General features: G+C 44.7%; 1 protein-coding gene across 3 annotated transcripts in view; it reads left to right on the top strand.

Moving 5' to 3' along the window:
• The window catches only part of frem1a (Fras1 related extracellular matrix 1a), a 32,821-nt gene that overhangs the window by 14,316 nt on the left and 1,229 nt on the right, over window positions 1-17,276 (top strand). Inside the window, exons 3-36 of one of the 3 annotated variants that reach the window (XM_064343495.1) lie at window positions 320-414; window positions 560-870; window positions 1,472-1,668; window positions 1,851-2,174; window positions 2,435-2,543; window positions 2,691-2,822; window positions 3,021-3,365; window positions 3,747-3,889; window positions 4,000-4,196; window positions 4,318-4,408; window positions 4,510-4,677; window positions 5,436-5,644; window positions 5,846-5,939; window positions 6,146-6,398; window positions 7,027-7,230; window positions 7,637-7,822; window positions 7,994-8,190; window positions 8,598-8,823; window positions 9,337-9,481; window positions 9,597-9,738; window positions 10,141-10,336; window positions 10,555-10,819; window positions 11,098-11,512; window positions 12,314-12,515; window positions 13,454-13,598; window positions 13,724-13,853; window positions 13,961-14,033; window positions 14,563-14,712; window positions 14,953-15,164; window positions 15,414-15,461; window positions 15,577-15,747; window positions 15,882-16,013; window positions 16,384-16,499; window positions 17,049-17,134. In XM_064343495.1, coding sequence (XP_064199565.1) covers window positions 320-414; window positions 560-870; window positions 1,472-1,668; window positions 1,851-2,174; window positions 2,435-2,543; window positions 2,691-2,822; window positions 3,021-3,365; window positions 3,747-3,889; window positions 4,000-4,196; window positions 4,318-4,408; window positions 4,510-4,677; window positions 5,436-5,644; window positions 5,846-5,939; window positions 6,146-6,398; window positions 7,027-7,230; window positions 7,637-7,822; window positions 7,994-8,190; window positions 8,598-8,823; window positions 9,337-9,481; window positions 9,597-9,738; window positions 10,141-10,336; window positions 10,555-10,819; window positions 11,098-11,512; window positions 12,314-12,515; window positions 13,454-13,598; window positions 13,724-13,853; window positions 13,961-14,033; window positions 14,563-14,712; window positions 14,953-15,164; window positions 15,414-15,461; window positions 15,577-15,747; window positions 15,882-16,013; window positions 16,384-16,499; window positions 17,049-17,134 — 6,109 coding nt within the window. Of the gene's footprint in view, window positions 1-319; window positions 415-559; window positions 871-1,471; window positions 1,669-1,850; window positions 2,175-2,434; window positions 2,544-2,690; window positions 2,823-3,020; window positions 3,366-3,746; window positions 3,890-3,999; window positions 4,197-4,317; window positions 4,409-4,509; window positions 4,678-5,435; window positions 5,645-5,845; window positions 5,940-6,145; window positions 6,399-7,026; window positions 7,231-7,636; window positions 7,823-7,993; window positions 8,191-8,597; window positions 8,824-9,336; window positions 9,482-9,596; window positions 9,739-10,140; window positions 10,337-10,554; window positions 10,820-11,097; window positions 11,513-12,313; window positions 12,516-13,453; window positions 13,599-13,723; window positions 13,854-13,960; window positions 14,034-14,562; window positions 14,713-14,952; window positions 15,165-15,413; window positions 15,462-15,576; window positions 15,748-15,881; window positions 16,014-16,383; window positions 16,500-17,048; window positions 17,135-17,276 lie in introns of those variants that run through there. The other 2 variants (XM_064343496.1, XR_010331232.1) reach the window with 2 other exon arrangements.

Genomic DNA, 17,276 nt, shown 5'->3' on the forward strand with positions numbered 1-17,276 from the left:
AATTAAATATGTTTTCTGTGAACTTGGGACACCTACTTTTCATATATTTGTGTCAATGTCTGCATAATGATGTGGGCACAAAGAAAATACAAACATTTTGAATTTCAAGATTGGTGTTTTTCATCTGGTTTAAGTTAAGAATACTTCAAACTTTATTTTTTTATATCCATAGAGCCCCACACACTATTACTACTGTGAGCAGAATATTTGTGTAACAACCTCTGACAAGTAAGAGCGCTACTTTCCGCAATTCTATGTCTACCAAAGGTCATTGGTCATTTTCATCTGTTTGATTCAATAGGTGTGTTTCTGGTTCTAGGTGTTTGACTGCCACTTCCTGACTGATGAAGTAAAATACGTCCATAATGGTTGCCCAATTCTACGGAAGGATACAGTCATGCTTCGACTATATAGGTGTGTTCAGCTGGAGACTCAATCTCGTCACAGCACAGGCTAATACTGCATTTTTGGCAAAATATTCTTGTTTGTGTTTGAAAATATGATATTCATAAGAATTTTTGAATCTTGGATGTGGATGTGAATTCATCTGTCTGCTCAGGTTCACAGACACGGACACATACACAGAGGTTTTCTACCTGAACGTGAAGATTCTGGAGCCTGACTGCAATGTCATTAAGTTGGGGCCCAGGACTCTGGCGGTGCCCGAGTTCTACGGGCTGTCGGACGTCCTTGACGGGAACGTACTGTCCTTCCACTACGAGCACAGGCCCAACCTGGAATGCACTGTCCGAGTGTCCACTCAGGAAACACATCTCCCCGCCCACGGGCAACTGGTCATCGGGGAGCTTGAGAAGCTGGAGCCCAGAGGAGATGAACCCCACAGCTTCATTCCCATTCGCCAGCAATTACGTATGGCCTGCTGCATTAAACTGAAGCCTTTACATTCTCCAAAGAATGCAATTTAGTTAACCATCTCTTACAGAAATTATGTAATTTATCGCAATATACAGTAAATATGTGACTTTTTGGGAAATATGATAAATATATTTCAGAGCAGTGTCATATATTGCAACATCTAAATGTGCAAATTAATTATATATTCACCCATATATTGTGAAGTGTTATAAAATGTTAAGAATATATTTTATTTCAATATAATTTCAGAATATTCTTTTTCTCTAAGGGATGTCTGAGCAGGATATTATGGCCAGCCTCAGTCTCTCTGTGACATATTGTTGCATGCATAGTAGTTACCGTGGAGAAAGATTTGGTGTTACAGGGTTATTTAGGTTCATTACAATGTTTAACCAAATTTTACCTGATTTAAATGTTTTCTCCAGAGTTCAGAAATGGGGAGTAGCACTCAGCTATTTTACATTGGCTATCGGCTACCACTGAATGATTAGTTCTTAATTAAACCACTGGTAACCACGTGCTGTGCTGATCCATTGCTGTAGATGAAGTAATGAGATCTATGTTGTCAGTAGCCTTCTTGGTCTTGTCCCCACAGTGAACATGGCCAGGGCAAAGTGTACAAATGAGGCTTGTCGGAAGGGAATGAAACTTGTGCAAACCACCAAGGTGCCCTGTGATGAATTCCTGGTGATGGGCCTGAGGTACCAGCACACTGACCCCCCCTCGCCTGATATTGATTACATCGCTATAAGACTGGACCTCACTGACACCAGGAGCAGGACCATTTACAAGGTCTGTCCTTCAGATCTGATTGTGCATGTTAATGTAGGAGCTATGAAATCTCAAAGCTGATATACTGACAGAATTTTAAAAAGCCTGTTTCGTCCTTGTTGGTACGTGAGGACCACAGGCTGTCGCCACTGGTTGCCGTAGTTGCATTTCCCAGCGCATGTCTCGGTTTTCTCCCTGCGCAGTCTGAGCGAGCCTGGATTCCAGTGTCAATCAAGAACGCCATCCCGAACCAGCCGCCCAGGCCGGCTTTCATGTCCATGTTCATCTTGGAGGTGGACCAGTTCATCCTCACGCCCCTCACAACGGCGTCCCTGGATGCCGAGGACAGCGAGACGCCCAAATCCCTGCTGGTGTTTAACATCAGCAAGCCCCCTAAGGAGGGCTTCATCACTCACCTGTCTGACCATACCAGACCCATCACGTCTTTCACCTGGGGGGACCTGCATGACATGCTCATCGCCTACCAGCCCCCCAACTCCAGCCATACCCAGCGCAGGAATTATGAGGTGCCACACTACAACAAAACCCCGTATTACCCCCATTTTGAAGCAACTTGACACTGCCCTCATTAAATAGGACATAAAGTTCTGTATTTCATTCACTAAAACAGACCTCAGCTTTGATTTTTAGCAGCCACGACATGTTTGTTACAGATCTTCAAACTTCATTGTCACTTCATCAGGAAGCAAAGCTCTGGTTCTTGATCTGGTCACTGAAACTCAGTCTCAAAACAAACCAACTCAACAGAACCTTTCTCTACTTATAGGTGGATTTTGAAGTCCATGACTTCTTCTTTGAAAGAAGCTCTCGAATCACAGTCCATGTGTCAGTCAGAACTGCAGATACCAACGCACCCAGGGTGTCATGGAACATGGGTAGGAGCCACATTATCGACCCATGGTATCACAGACTCTCAATTGTGGGTCATGTATTGAGCAAATGATGTAGAATTCCATGAACATTCTGGTCACTGTTGCAATGCATTGTCATGGCATCACTTCCTCTTTCCTTGATTGGCACAGGCATCAGTCTTCTGGAGGGTCAATCTCGTCCAATCACGTGGGAGCAGCTGCAGATTGTAGACAATGACAACCTAAAAGCTGTGCGCCTCATCACAGTGGATGGGCTTCAGCATGGAAGACTAACTGTAAATGGTAATGAGATTATGCATATGACAACTGATTATAATAACCAAGAACAAACAGAATGGATGATAAATTAAGCAAAAAAACACACTCAGCCTTGCATTCATTTTCATAATAACCAAAGCAATGTTTGTAATGTTGTTTCATCAAAATATTAAAGGTTAAAGATACTATTGTTATTGGTACCTTGTCTCACATAACATCCAGGTGGAAAAGGCTTCATGTTCAGCGTCAGTGACATCAAAGCAGGCGTGGTGTGCTATCACCATGACGACAGCGACACCACCAAAGACTATGTGGTCTTCAGGATCACCGACGGCCGCCACCAAACCCGGCATAAGTTCCCCATCAATATCCTTCCCAAAGATGACAGTCCACCCTTCCTCATCACCAACATGGTGCTGGAGCTGTCAGAGGGGCAGACTGCACTCCTGAGGGGATCTATTCTGCAGGCCTCGGACATGGACTCCAGTGATGATTACATCCTGTTCAACGTCACACGCCCACCCCAGGCCGGAGAACTCATGAAGATACCAGGACCTGGACTCACTGGTGAGTCATCTCTGCCTGGAATAAAACATTTACCCACAAAGTGCCAGCTGTTGCAACTATATTCAGGTTTTAATGGACATTTATTGCATTGTTGTTCAACACATCTACAGACTTTTTTTTTTACTGATGCCTTTTGTCAAAATGAATCATATTAAGGTCTTCAATGGTAGCAGAGATACCTCATGACCATTGGTTTCCATATACTAGTGACTGTACAAAATGAATAGGCTTTCTTTTGGGACAATTTATGATGGTCATACTGTACCAGGTGAAAAACACCTAAACAGTGACAGTAAACGGTCTGGGTGGAGATTCCATTAAAGATGATTTATGTGTGTTCTGGAGCTTTGAAGCCAACATGTTCTTTGCTCCTCCCCTTAGGTTATCCGGTCACCCGATTCTTACAGAGAGACCTCTTCCACTCAGTCATTTTTTACCGCCATCTGGGGAATGAGGTGTTCGATGATTCTTTTGAAGTTGTGCTCTCAGACTTCCATGACCCACCCAACCTCTCAGAGCCTCAGGTGCACTTCTAGTTTAATTTGTTATTTTGTTATTTTTGTTCATGATTTGGCCTCATCAGTCCTGGTCGTAGACCCTGTCCTGTAATTAATACTGTAACTCACCTGTTTAGGTTATCGTTGTCAATATAATCCCTGTGCATGATCAACTGCCAAGGGAGGCCCCAGGGGCAACTCGGCATCTGGTCGTCAAGGAGACAGAGGTGATCCACCTAACTAAGAAGCAGCTTCACTTTATTGATCCAGAATCCCCTGACAGTGAGCTGACCTACACGGTTACCACAACCCCCTTCTACAGCCACAATTATGGGTGAGCGATATGTACACACAACATGTGGACAGCATCTGACAGGAATGCTTCAATTACAAAGACTTCATTTCTTTAGCGCTAGCATATGGACCAAATATTTGTTTTCCTTCTTGTGAACTAGGAGACATGATGCAGGAAGGTTATTCCTAGTTGACAGCATTCCCAAATTAACCAAGGATCCCAACGCACCAGTGCTAAGGCTCTTCACACAGGTATAAAGTTACTGTCTGTCCTTTATGTCATAGTTTTAGCCAAGCTGAACTTGACATTTTTTGGCAATATTGTATCTTATCACACTGGTATTTGTTTCCAGCATGCTGTGAATTACATGAAGGTGGCCTACATGCCCCCCATTCTGGACATAGGTCCTTACCCCCAGCACATCCAGCTTGTGTTGTCCATCACCAACCAGCAAGGCAGCACCATCACGGGAATTTGCTTCAACATCACAGTGCTGCCTGTGGACAACCAGCCCCCAGAGGTAATGCATCATTCTCATAAACTACTGACTCAATTGGTAAAGGCTTTCATCACAGGCTTGGGTTCTATAACCCTACAATGTAACACAACTGGCCTTCTGCCACAAGGATTAGAGTAGGCTAAAGCCAGCCAGTGTTACCAGTATATTAGTTCCCCCAAAGATATCCCAGGTACACACAGCTCACCCACTTTTCATCATTGAGGGATACAGCTGCCCTCAAATTGGTGCTAATACTCTGCTGTATTTCCGTTAGACCTGTAGAGGACATAAGAATTATTGAGTGCAATGGAGGAGTGCACATTCTTCAGCTGCAGCGCTAATAATCATTATCATCATGATTGTAATCATAAACATAATTATAATAATGGATTGTGTTTATATAGTGATATTAATCTTATGATCTCAAAGCGGTTTACAGCAAAAGGAGCAATTCCACCTCCAATGTGTAGCACACACCAGGAGAAGGAGGGAAATTGCCCAGAACCATCTAAAGCAGGAGTGTCTAATCTAATCCAAAAATATGAGGGTGCAGGTTTTTGTTTTAGCACAGTTACTTATAAAGATCTTGATTGAAGACCATGATTAGTTAATTAGTTTAATCAGGTGTCGTCATGCTGGGCTAAAACAAAAACCAGCACACACACATTGGCCCTTTCCAGATAGGATTGGACCACTCTGATCAAAAGACACACAATGGATGATTTCAAAACTGAAGAGAAAAAGTCTGACAGCCTCAAACTCATTTATTTTTCCCCCAGGTTTACACTAACCAGCTGACGGTGGAGGAGGGAGGAGACTGTGAGGTGGGGTTGGACCATCTGCTCCTCACAGACCAAGACTCTATGGAAGATGCACTGCGGGTGGAGCTCAAGAGGGAGCCCCATCATGGACACGTTGAGCTGGATGGCTTCCCCATGAAACCAGGACAGGTTTTCACTGTGAAGGACCTGAAAAGCCTAAAAGTTAGGTCAGATATTTTGAGCCAATTTCTCTGCTTTCTTGGGTCACTTTTTAATGTTCAGGTGCTCAGATTTACTTTTAAGCTTAACTACAGTAATAAAACTCGAATCTTATGGTAGCAACCTCCACAAATGTGAATGCTAGTAAAGCTGCAATATGTGTCCTAATTGGGTCGTGTCATCATGTAACTGTGATTCCTTTCTCATAGATATCACCATGACAGCACTGAAACAGTGCAGGATGACATTGTTTTCATTGCCACTGATGGAATCAATGCAGCAGACTTTGTTTTGCAAGTGAAGGTGAGACGGTTGCTTACAGTGGCCCTGATTAGGTTTCTTCTGTGTCTCCTATGTTTATCTGAGTATTGCAATACTTTCTTTGATAACTCACATAGGCTTATGTTGACAACGAATATACTTAACCCTTTCCCGATGCTTCATTATTTTAATTTGTGTGAGAAAGTGCCAGGTTGTTTGTTCATTAATAACCCTCTACTCATACACAGGTGATACTGGTCAATGACGAGATCCCAATTATGATGCCGGGTTTGAAACCCATGCTTGACTGTGCCGAAGGCCAAGAGGTGGTCATCACCACAGAGTACCTCTACGCCACAGACAACGACAGCGATGACAGCAGGCTCTACTACATGATTGCTCGGCAGCCCTATCATGGAGTAGTGTGTAGGAGTGGCTTTGTGGTGGATCGGTTCATTCAGGCCGACATAATTGCAGGGATTATCACTTACAAGCACACAGGTAGTGCCACACTTCTGAGTACTTGCAACACCCCCTAGCCAGCTTTCTTAATTCTGGTGGCAAGCAATGTATTAATCCCACTGTGTGTAGTTATCTTCCTTTTGGGAAATCATTTGAGCGCATTGTTTTCAATATCTGTGAGGTTGCTGCTAAGGTTTACTTGTATTGTGACTTGTTTAGACCTCATTGCATTCCTATAGGTGTCCCCCAAGGCTCTGTACATGGTCCTTTCCTCTTTTCCCTTTACATGGCATCTTCTGGTCCAGTCATCCCTTTCCATGGTTTCTCATACCAATTTTATTTTAACAAAACACGGCATTTCCTTTACCTTTTAATCCCCAACCCTAGCACTCTAATATTATGAAAGTAATTCCATTTTTATTTACATTTTTTATAGCTTAGTATGAATATTATTTGCCTGTAATTACAATTTGTATTTGAGTTCTAGTCTAGCACAGTAAATTTACATTTTATCTTTAGCGATGCTGCATATCCACTCGCTAATCTAGGAAATGTTGTCAGCCAGAACAGTTTCTCATATATCCCAGGTGAATGCAGTTATGTTCTCTAACATTCTAAGTTGCTCTGGATAAGTGTATCTGCTAAATGAATGTAATGTGTTTTCCAGGGGGCGAGATTGGACGATCTCCTCGTTATGACGTCATCACGTTTGTTATTTCGGATGGAGAATCAGAGACCCTCCCATCTTGCTGCCTTAACGAAGGACTCTCATCTCCCAGGCACACCAACAGGCTTCAGCAGACCCTCCCCGTCTATGACCTCAACATCACTGTCTTTCCAGTCGACAGCCAGCCTCCATCCATTGTCATTGGTGATTCCGGTTGTCTTTAGTTTGGCTGATCCTCTTTACTGGATATTACTTCAGAACATTGGACTATCGCTCATTCTGTGGCATCATATGGTTGTCATACGGGTCCTAAAAACGTCATACAGTTCCTAAAAATAGGAGGCGGCTTTTGCATGAGTGGTGTATCTGCCTAGTGAAAACAACACAGTAGAATCCATTCATCTAAATGAATTGATACTTGATAGAATGGATTATCAGCATATCTTTAGAGGATTGCTACTAAAAACATCACATAGAAATGGTTCATATCCCATGTAATATTGAAATAAGCCATGAGTATCACACTTTCCCCTCCCACCTCATCACTTACTGGGTTATGCAAGACACAGTAGTATCATAATAATGATAAGCAGTGTGGTCTTCCTCACAGGAGATGTGTTTGTGGTGGATGAAGGAGGTTCTGCCACCATCACTGTGACCCACCTCAGGACCTCTGACATGGATACACCCCTGGAGGAGCTGGAGTTGATCCTGGTGTCTCCTCCGCAGTTTGGATACATTGAGAACATCTTGCCCAGCCCTGGGTTTGAGAAAAGCAACATGGGAATCAGCATAGGTAACTTCTAAGAATACAGAGGGTCTCCATTTATTGTGTGAACCCCTGAATATATCTATAATTGATGGATATTCTGCATTAATTGGGGGGGGGGTATATGGCATATATAGCTAAACTAATGTAACAGGCATATTACAGCATGTCTTACTTTAGACATTTTCTGTCTGTTAGGGTCCTTCTCCTATAAGGATGTGATGAATGGGCATATTAACTACGTGCAATCTAGACACCAGAGAATCGAACCCACTGAGGACCAGTTCATGCTCTATGTGTCTGATGGCAAGCGCCGTTCTTTGGATACACCCTTCTACATCATCATCAGCCCCATCAATGATGAGATTCCTGAGCTGCTTGCCAGAAACATCACTGTGAGTTCAACCGGGGCTGCCTATGAGCCGTGACATGCAGGCATCCAGAGAGCACATCTGCTTATCCGCTGAGAACAAAACAAAACATTTGGCTGCAAATGAACTGAATAATTGGTACAATATGGACCATGAATAAAAGCAGATTAGATGATACTTAAGAACCATATGTACAGTAGACTTCTTTACTTGCACTTAATGTTCAAAGATGTCAGAGACAATGTACATCTTTTCTAACCTATGGTTTTTCATCATGTACTAGACTTCCACTGTAGTTGACAGAATTTTGAGTCTCAAATTCCCTCCACATTTGTGACACAATCACATAACCTTGTAGATAAACAGATGCTTCTGTCCTGAAGGGATGTAACAAACAGGAAAAGGTTTCCCTGTGGTCTGCTCTCCTGTAGGTACGTGAAGGAGACATGAAGGAGCTGGACCCTACTATACTCAACGCAGTGGACCTGGACATTCCTCACAATGACCTGGTGTTCAGCGTCATCCAGCAGCCCCAGCACGGCGCGATCATGGGAAGGCTCTACGGGAACGACGTCACGCGCTACAAGAGACTCGTTCGCGAGGGGCACGCGTCAGAGGTGGCGGTGCAGGACTTCACACTGGAGGAGCTGAAGAATGGTAACAGCTCATAGGTTCATAGCTTAATGCAGCGCTTCTCAACCTCGATAATGGGGACCCACTATTTATACTGGCTTTTGTTCCAACCATAATAGCAAGCCCTGTATTGTAATGAGCTGCTAATTGTTCTTAATTAGATGCTTTTATAGGCAATTGAAGGGTTTTGCCTGTAAAGCCACATTATGCCAGAAATAGCTATGAATACCCTAAAAAATCAACATTTCAGGAATTTCAATTAGTCAGACCAACTTATGCTTTTATTTACTGTGCTGTATGTACTAAATGGCTAATAATTCCAGTTGATAGAAATTCCATTTTAATAGATTCAAATACAAACTGACAGGTGAAATCAGTTGGGTCCCATTTGTAGAGTGTGGAAACCAGAAATCATCTTCGCAAAATGCATGAAGTGCACCCTCAGCAAATGGCAACTAAAGCTAAATAGGCATTTTCTTAAAATATGTTTAAACCACACAATTATGTTTAACAGTGATTGTGGGTCTTTCTATTCAGGAATGACTGTGATGTACATGCACGATGATTCAGAGAGCAGGCAGGATGGCTTCACCATTGAGCTAACCGACGGCAAACACCAGCTCCAAAAACACGTCACAGTCAAGGTTGTGCCAGTCAATGACGAGACTCCTGGTGTGATCAGGTAAAGCTCCCTGTTTTTTCCATTTCATTCATGAAAAACAATGTCTCGTTCATTGGAATTCTGTGATGGAACATCTTTCTCAGCTTGAGGGTTTTGTATACGCTTCGTCCTATAGGAACAATGGGATAGAGGTAGAAATGGGAGAGTCCCGGCTGATCTCCGGTGCTGTCCTCTCCGCAGAGGACCGCGACACATCTGCTGAGCACGTGCTCTACATACTTGAGAGTGTTCCCAATCAGGGACTACTGCAGATTAAGGTCAGTGCGCGAGTACCACGTGCTCCTAAAAAAGCATGCCCCTCTAGTTCAACTACATCTGGCTCGTCAAATCCTGTGACACCTGTATTAAAAGTATGTTCGAACAGCTATGAGCAGAGGAGTTAACACACTGTTAAGAATGTTTGTGGACTGTTGTCATTTTTTACTGTTCGAATGCACACAAGACGTGTGGGGTATCAACAAGCAAGTTTTATAGAACCAAAATATTTGTCAGTGGTCTGTTGTCTTATTGTTTTTTTTTTTTTGTTTCTTCAGAAACAGAAATCTAAAATTTCTTGGCCTTGAAGTGAAAAGAACATCAGCAGTTGACAGTCTGTGGTCCTAATGTGTCTGTGTAAGTCTTCAGTACCTGATCCTCATAGACTACTCTGTGGCCCTCAGGTAGACTTGGACTGGGTTCCCCTCTCAGTGGGGATGAACTGTTCCCAGGAGACAGTGGACATGAACCTGCTTAGATACCTCCACACTGGATCAGCTGGCTCCCAGGGACAAGACTTCTTTGTGTTCCACCTGGAGGACGGGAGCAACCGTTCCCCTGCTCAGCACTTCTACATCACTGTGAAGGACATGGAGAAGGGTCAGTGGGCATGACTGCTTAGTGCTTATGAATTATAGTGGTTATAACTAAAAGCACACATGCTATTCTAGGCCTGCAGATGGGCAAATAATGCTGCTTGAGCTAAGGTTGTAAGGTTTGACACAATTAACAAATTTATCATGCAGATATGAAAGTGGGCAGTATTCTACCGGTGCTGAGCCTCTTTTCAGTGAGGTCCCTCTTTCCTGATTTCCCAGGGGAGATTGCTGTCTTCGTCAAGCCTGTGAAGGCCAATCGGGGCGAGCGCGTGGTGTTGACCACGGATGCCCTGCTGGCCGTGGACAGGACGGACAAGCCGGAGGAGCTCATCTACACCGTCACTGCCCCTCCCTCCCATGGCCATGTCGAATACATCAAACACCCCGGCGTGCCCATCAACACTTTCAGCCAGATGGATGTGGCTGCCAACCTGGTGTGCTACGTCCATGACAACAGGGGCACGTCTCCCAGGGAGACAATCCGGTACGCATTCTAAGCCACACCTGTACACTTCACCATACCTGCAGTGTATTGATGTACTATATAACTGTGTTTCATGTTACTGTTAAGAGTAGAATGTAAAGAGCTACAGTATGTTTCTGAATGTAGAACAGAGTAGTTCTGCTGTACCTCAGGTTCCATCAGCTGCCATGAAGAAAACACTGCAGGAAAAAGTTTGATTATCACCTCACTTTTGTAAATAGAGAAGGGTATGAGGAAATGTACTCATGCTGGCCATCCATCCTGCTCCTTCCTGTCAGGTTCATTGTCAGCAACGGCCAGTCCACCCGCAACGGCACCCTGGAGATTGCCGTGGAGATGACGGACAGGGTGCCGCCATCACTGTCACAGAACGCCGGTCTGCGAGTGCTCCAGGGCTCCACCATGGCTCTGTCCTCCGATGACCTTAGTCTGTATGACCCTGACACCCCTCCTACCAGCCTCTTCTTCCTTCTGGCGCAATCGCCGCAGTACGGCCAGCTCCTCCTAAAGGGAGCACCACTTGGCGGGGGAAATTTCACCCAGCAGCACCTTCTAGACTTGGACCTGGCCTATCGGCATGCGGGTGGCCCCTCCCAGATCGACCGCTTCAGCTTCACCGCCACTGATGGCACCAATCAGGGCTTCCTGGTGGAGGGGAGGGTCCAGACTGAGCCCGTCATCTTCACCATCCAGGTGCGTCACACCTGCACACCGCCATACATGGCAATCACAGTGGGCCACCAAACACGTCATCAGAACAAATTTCTCTCCTGCAGAGAACAGGTCTGATTAGAAAAAAACATTTGTGAAAAAAGTGGTCTGACTCCAGTCCCCCAGGTCTCTATCTGAAGGGCTCTATTTGGCTAGTTTTCCAAAAATCTCGAGAGGAAGATTTCTCAGCACCCAGCTGGAATCAAAGCCAGAAGTCACTGGAGTTCTCCAGGACTAGGGTTGAGTAGCTATGGTTTAAGGGATGAGTGATTCATTAATGCTGTTTGCATCCTGTGAGGCATTTATCAATCAACTGGATAGCAAAGTCCATTACATAAATGTAATCAAGTGACATCCTCACACATCATTTTGTTTCTTGCTGCAAACTACACAATGTGAAATGTTTAGAAAAAGAATGTTTATATGTGGCAGTTTTTAAACCATGTTTTAAAGGACAATTAATATTTCCAGTTCTCATGAAAGAGCTTTATCTACAGTATCTTGATAAAATGATAATCCATCTATTAGCCTAATTACGTGCATTCAAACCGGATTCTGGTCAGTTGCCAACCAACTGTACCCATTAGCTTTCTGCAGTATATTCCATTTGGTTTAATGAATTGACGCATCATAGATTTGCTTCAATCTGGATAAGAGTGCTTGCTAAGTAAGTGCACTGTAAATGTAATGCGGCCAAGTAATTAATTGCACATAACCTTCATGTGATCTCCTGTCAGAGGTAGAAAATTCATTGCAGAGCTCAGTGTAGCTGTGTGCCCTCAGATGGAGGCCCTAGACCGCTCCACTCCCAGGGTGGTGCAGCTGCAGAGCGTGCGGAAGGTGGAGCTGCTGAAGGACGGGCGATACGGCATGTTCGTCTCCTCCCGGGAGCTGAAGGCCCAGGACACTGACACCAGCGACGAGGAGATCACCTTCCACATCCTCCGACCACCCTACTTTGGCTACCTGGAGAACGCCACCACAGGTGAGACCTAAAAGCTTGAGAGTCACGCTGGTTTTTAACTTCTTATCTTCATCAAAATCACCCTCTTAACCACACGGTGGCCAAAATACAATTATGTGCATTAAATTGTTTACATCATGTCACACAACCTCCATGATCCACTGCTGTACCTCTCATCATAAAATATCTGTGGCAGGCCAGTGTGGTGCAGTTTGCAGGGTGGCTGATTCTCTAGCCACGTAAAAGTGATCCCCGCCATGGCACCTTCTGACCTGCCATCCCTTCTCTATCCAATTGTCTCTGATTTCTCCCAGTCTGAGTAAAGCAAAAAATATAAAAGGAGGGTGGACTCTACATTCTCCTTTTAATTTAAAAAAATATATGCATATATTATATTTGTGGCAGATAAAGGCTATCCCATGACAAATTGATTGCTCAGTTCCAACTGTCGTGTTGAGCGATTAACACCGGGCTCTGAGCAGCTCCAATTTCACAGGCCGTGTGGTTGGCGGTGTTGACGTGGGGAAGAATGTAAATACAGCGCTGTGCAATACTGGCCTTTGATGATTCCATCTGAGCCTCCTTTTGAGGTTTCTCTGCAGCCAAGACAAACTGAGTCCAAGCAGCGTTCCCACTACACACAGGAACTCCTGGCTGATTAACACTATCCAGATCAAAGCTGAACCGAGCAAGAGGTCAAAGAACATTGATTAATTTTTTTTTTTTTTTACAACGCAGCAATAATTAGTGTGCGTATGCGCCCAGGAAATAATGATTTTGAGAGAAAGACATCAAAGACTAGTGCTATTTTTCTCAATATTTGCTTTAAATGTGTAACCCGAAATCAATACCTTTCTGCAGTATTCTATCCATCCAGTATTTACCCATGGAGAACACTTAGTTCTGGGATGTGATGAATGTTACATCATTGTGTCAGCGGCATTTCTTCTTTTCTGAAGGCCAGTTTGTGAATCAGCGTTTCACCCAGAGGGACCTGAACAGAAGGACCCTCCTCTACATCATCAGCTCTGTGCTGGAGGCCCTATCTGACAGCGTGGAGCTCCAGGTCTCCGACCCGCAGGGCAATGCCGGGGCCTCCCACACGTAAGGCTTCCGTCCCACTGCACGTGTCACGAGACCGGCGTCTGTTACCGGCGCTGGTTAGGCTCCGCCCCCGGGCGGGGCTGCCGACGTCCCTACACCCAACCGTCTGCCTGCCGTCCCTGCAGGCTGGAGTTTGCGTGGTCCCGTGTGGAGCTGGCTCAGTCCGAGCTCACCGCATGCGAGGACCAGGGCATGCTCTCGCTCACCGTCCTGAGGAAGGGTAACGCCGCGGAGTCGTCTTACGTGTCCGTCAAGGTGAGGGAAGGTTCCTTCGCTTAGGGGGCGAACCGTGTTTCTCTCAGCATTCAGCGCAGGTGTCCGGAGGCTGCGCAGACCGTGTAACCTGTCTTTCTTTGTGTCAGGTGAAAGAGGTCACTGCTACCTCTGGGAAGGATTTCACTCTCAGCCCATCCACACTGATCCAGTTTGATCCCGGTACGCTGATAAAGCACTTTTTACAATTACTTTTAAAGACTGTTCAGCTACTTAATATTCCTCATATTAGTCAGCTAAACAGCTTCCATTACCCTGTCTCCTGGGGTATAAATTGGAGGAGTTTTAAACATGTAGATTGAAATGAGATCTGGGTAAAAACACCATTTCCCAAAGTTCATATGCTATGACATTGTGTAATCAGCTAATGTCATTACATTAATGTTTCAAGAATATTAGGAGATGGCCGATTCGAGATAATTTTCTATATGACTATTTTAGTTACCAATTGAGGAGCATTTGCTCTTGGAAATTGATGAGTGCTAACTGAAATAAAATAAATTAGAAGCACATCTACTAATTTGGATGCATTATTATTTTTAATTTAATTTGAGCTTCATGTGTTAGCATAGACCCCTGTAAATTTTCCTTACATTGAGAAGTTAATGGGAAACACAATACAAGTGCATAATGAACCTCAGTCATTATCAAACTATCATGATATATATGATCTATCTGTTCCTCCTCTCAGGCGTGAACAGCAGGAGCTGGAGGATCAAGATCACCCAGGACCAGCTGGAGGAGGCAGAGGAGAGGTTTGAGGTGACCCTCACCTCCCCTGTCAGCACTGTGTTGGGCAGTGTCACCAAAGCGCTGGTGAAAATCATAGACGCAGGGAAAGGTGAGGTCCCCTGTGTGGTCCCCTGTGCGGCCCTTCAGAAACCCCGTAATATGAAATCACAAGTGCTGATTGCCCAAATACCCCCACAAACTAATAGTGACACAAAATGTATATTGTATCACATGACCCTGGTACTAATAAGCATTACCTACAGCCCACCTGCACTTGCCATTACATTATGTGGCCCTTCAATAATTCAGCCAATGAGCCTAATCCCATTCTCTCCCTGTACCTCTGTAGGACATTGTGGCAGTGGCACTACGCTTGAAGGGCCCAATCTGCAAGGACAGTTGGTCCCCCAGGGGTCCCCGCCTCGCCACGGGGCCATCCAGGTGGAGTCCCTCCCCCTCACCCAGCAGGACTCAGGAGGCTGGGCACGGGGAGACAATGTGGCCCCATTTGAGCCCCCTCCATCCAAAAAGAGGCTGAGAACCAATGGGAATGGAATGACAGTAAGTCACCATTTTGCACCGTGATACCCACTTCCTGTATGTTGGTGTCACTTCCTGTAGTCTGAGTAAATCACTTTTAAATATACAGGCAAATGCATGAGTTTTTTTTCATCCAATGGATGTTTGTTGTATTTTTATATAGCCTCCCATGCACTTCCACAAGACTGAGGAAGATTGATCTTTCTAAATTAATTTAATCTGTTAAAATGACCTCTCACTTTGATTATAACAGAACACTTTCACCCACAGGTCCAACCCTCTTCTGTGCATAAAAATGGATCAGACTTGGTGTTCACGGTGAGTGTTTTTCTGTTTCATAGTGTCTGTAAGTTTGGGTTCCATATACAGTATAACAGAAGTGTCTTAACCCTTTCTGTTTTCTCCTTCTGATGTCCTCTCCTTTTTACTACAGTACCACGGGATCATGTCGATGCGTGTGGAGGATGACAGCTCTCCTTCCAGAAAGGGGAGGAAAGCCAAAGTGCTGGTGACCAGCAGGGGGCAGCAGACACCAACAGCTGTTTCTCCAGGGAAGAAAGCTATACAGGCCCCAGACATCAGCACGGTCCAGCACACTGCACAGGTAGAGCAGACAGGAGATTTTCTTCTCTCTATCCCTGTAATGAAGTTAAGGTAAACTGGTATAATGCAGGGGATTAGAAAGCAGCACACAGCCTGGGGACACGCCCTGCTGAGGCTCTGGGTGTGTTTTCACAGGGCCCCGCTGGAGGCTCTTCTCCCAAAGCCTGTGCCCCTGCGCTAATGGGGCTCCTCCACTTCAGCCAGAGCTCCAGCCAGCTCCTCCGCTGTGACGGCGTCTCCTGGAGACCCTGGGCGCTTACTGATGAGGTAATCACACTAAGCACTAAATTGGGAATTGCCATTCTAATCTCCCAATAGTTAACAGTAACGTGTGCTGTTAGCCACTCCTCCTCGGCCTCCAAAGCGCACTGTAGACTGCTTCTTTTTTCGAAGTGCCATTTATTTGTGTTGACACAGCAATGAATACTAATGATGGGAGATTGAGTGACTCACAGATTTTAAGGACTTATTGTGTCTTGCTGCAAAAAGCCTGGTCTTTTGAAGGCTTCAAACAAGTCAGTGATGTGTGACAGCGCACTGAAGCTCCTCACGTCAGAGACCTCTTGAAAACTCATTCTCCCACCACAAACGAGTCCCGTTGTGAAGGTTAGTGATTTGCATCTCTCCACCTATCCAGATGGTCGGTGCTCAGAAGTGCCCGGTGGGATGGACCTATCACGGAGACCGCTGCTACTTCTTGGCCACAGAGCAGAAGGCTACGTGGAGCGCGGCCACCAGAGCATGCAGAGAGAAGTGAGGGACTGAGCCCAGCATCAGGGCAGGGAAACAGGCTGACTGTGGGGCAAAGAGCCTGTGTGGAGGTTGAGAGCTCCACTCCGCTGTCCAGAGCCTTGAGCACAAAACGTGGTTCATTCAAGTGAAAAGCTAAGCACTAATCAGCACAAGAGCATGTCCATGCACATGGCGAGCATTTAATTCTCATGCAAATCTCTTAGCGGGGGCAACAAGGATGTCCTGCACACAGACCTCCCTAACAGCCTACTGGCCTTCCAAGGCTGTGGATTCTCTTTTACTAACTGTGGCCACCTGCTGGAGATAGCTTGAACTGTGCAGTGCTCATTCCCTGTACTTACAAAATGATATAATTGTGTAATTATTTTTTGGTTCTTAAAAAACCATTGACATTTAAAAGTTGTTTTTTTATATAGTTCACTTTGGTCAATATAATATATTCAATAAATATATATACAGAAAAAATATATGTTGAAAAATATATAGAAAAAGACTGTATAAACAGGAAACTTTTTTTCAATTCTAACCACATTAATTATTTATTTACAGTCACAATGGCAACCTTGTCAGCATTCTTTCAAAGACAGACATGGACTGGTTGTGGGACTTCAGTGGCCGGAAGCCGTTCTGGATAGGTGAAGCTTTGTTTCTATTTCCACTTCTTGTCTTTGTAAAGCAAATAGCCTGTTAACTGGAATATGTATATTCACAGGAAAGCACATATCTAAGGTAGCATTGCCTTTCAAGTGAGAAAAGAGAACTTCATTACCCAGAATT

This window comes from Anguilla rostrata, chromosome 7 (assembly GCF_018555375.3).
Source record: "Anguilla rostrata isolate EN2019 chromosome 7, ASM1855537v3, whole genome shotgun sequence".
NCBI lineage: Eukaryota > Metazoa > Chordata > Actinopteri > Anguilliformes > Anguillidae > Anguilla > Anguilla rostrata.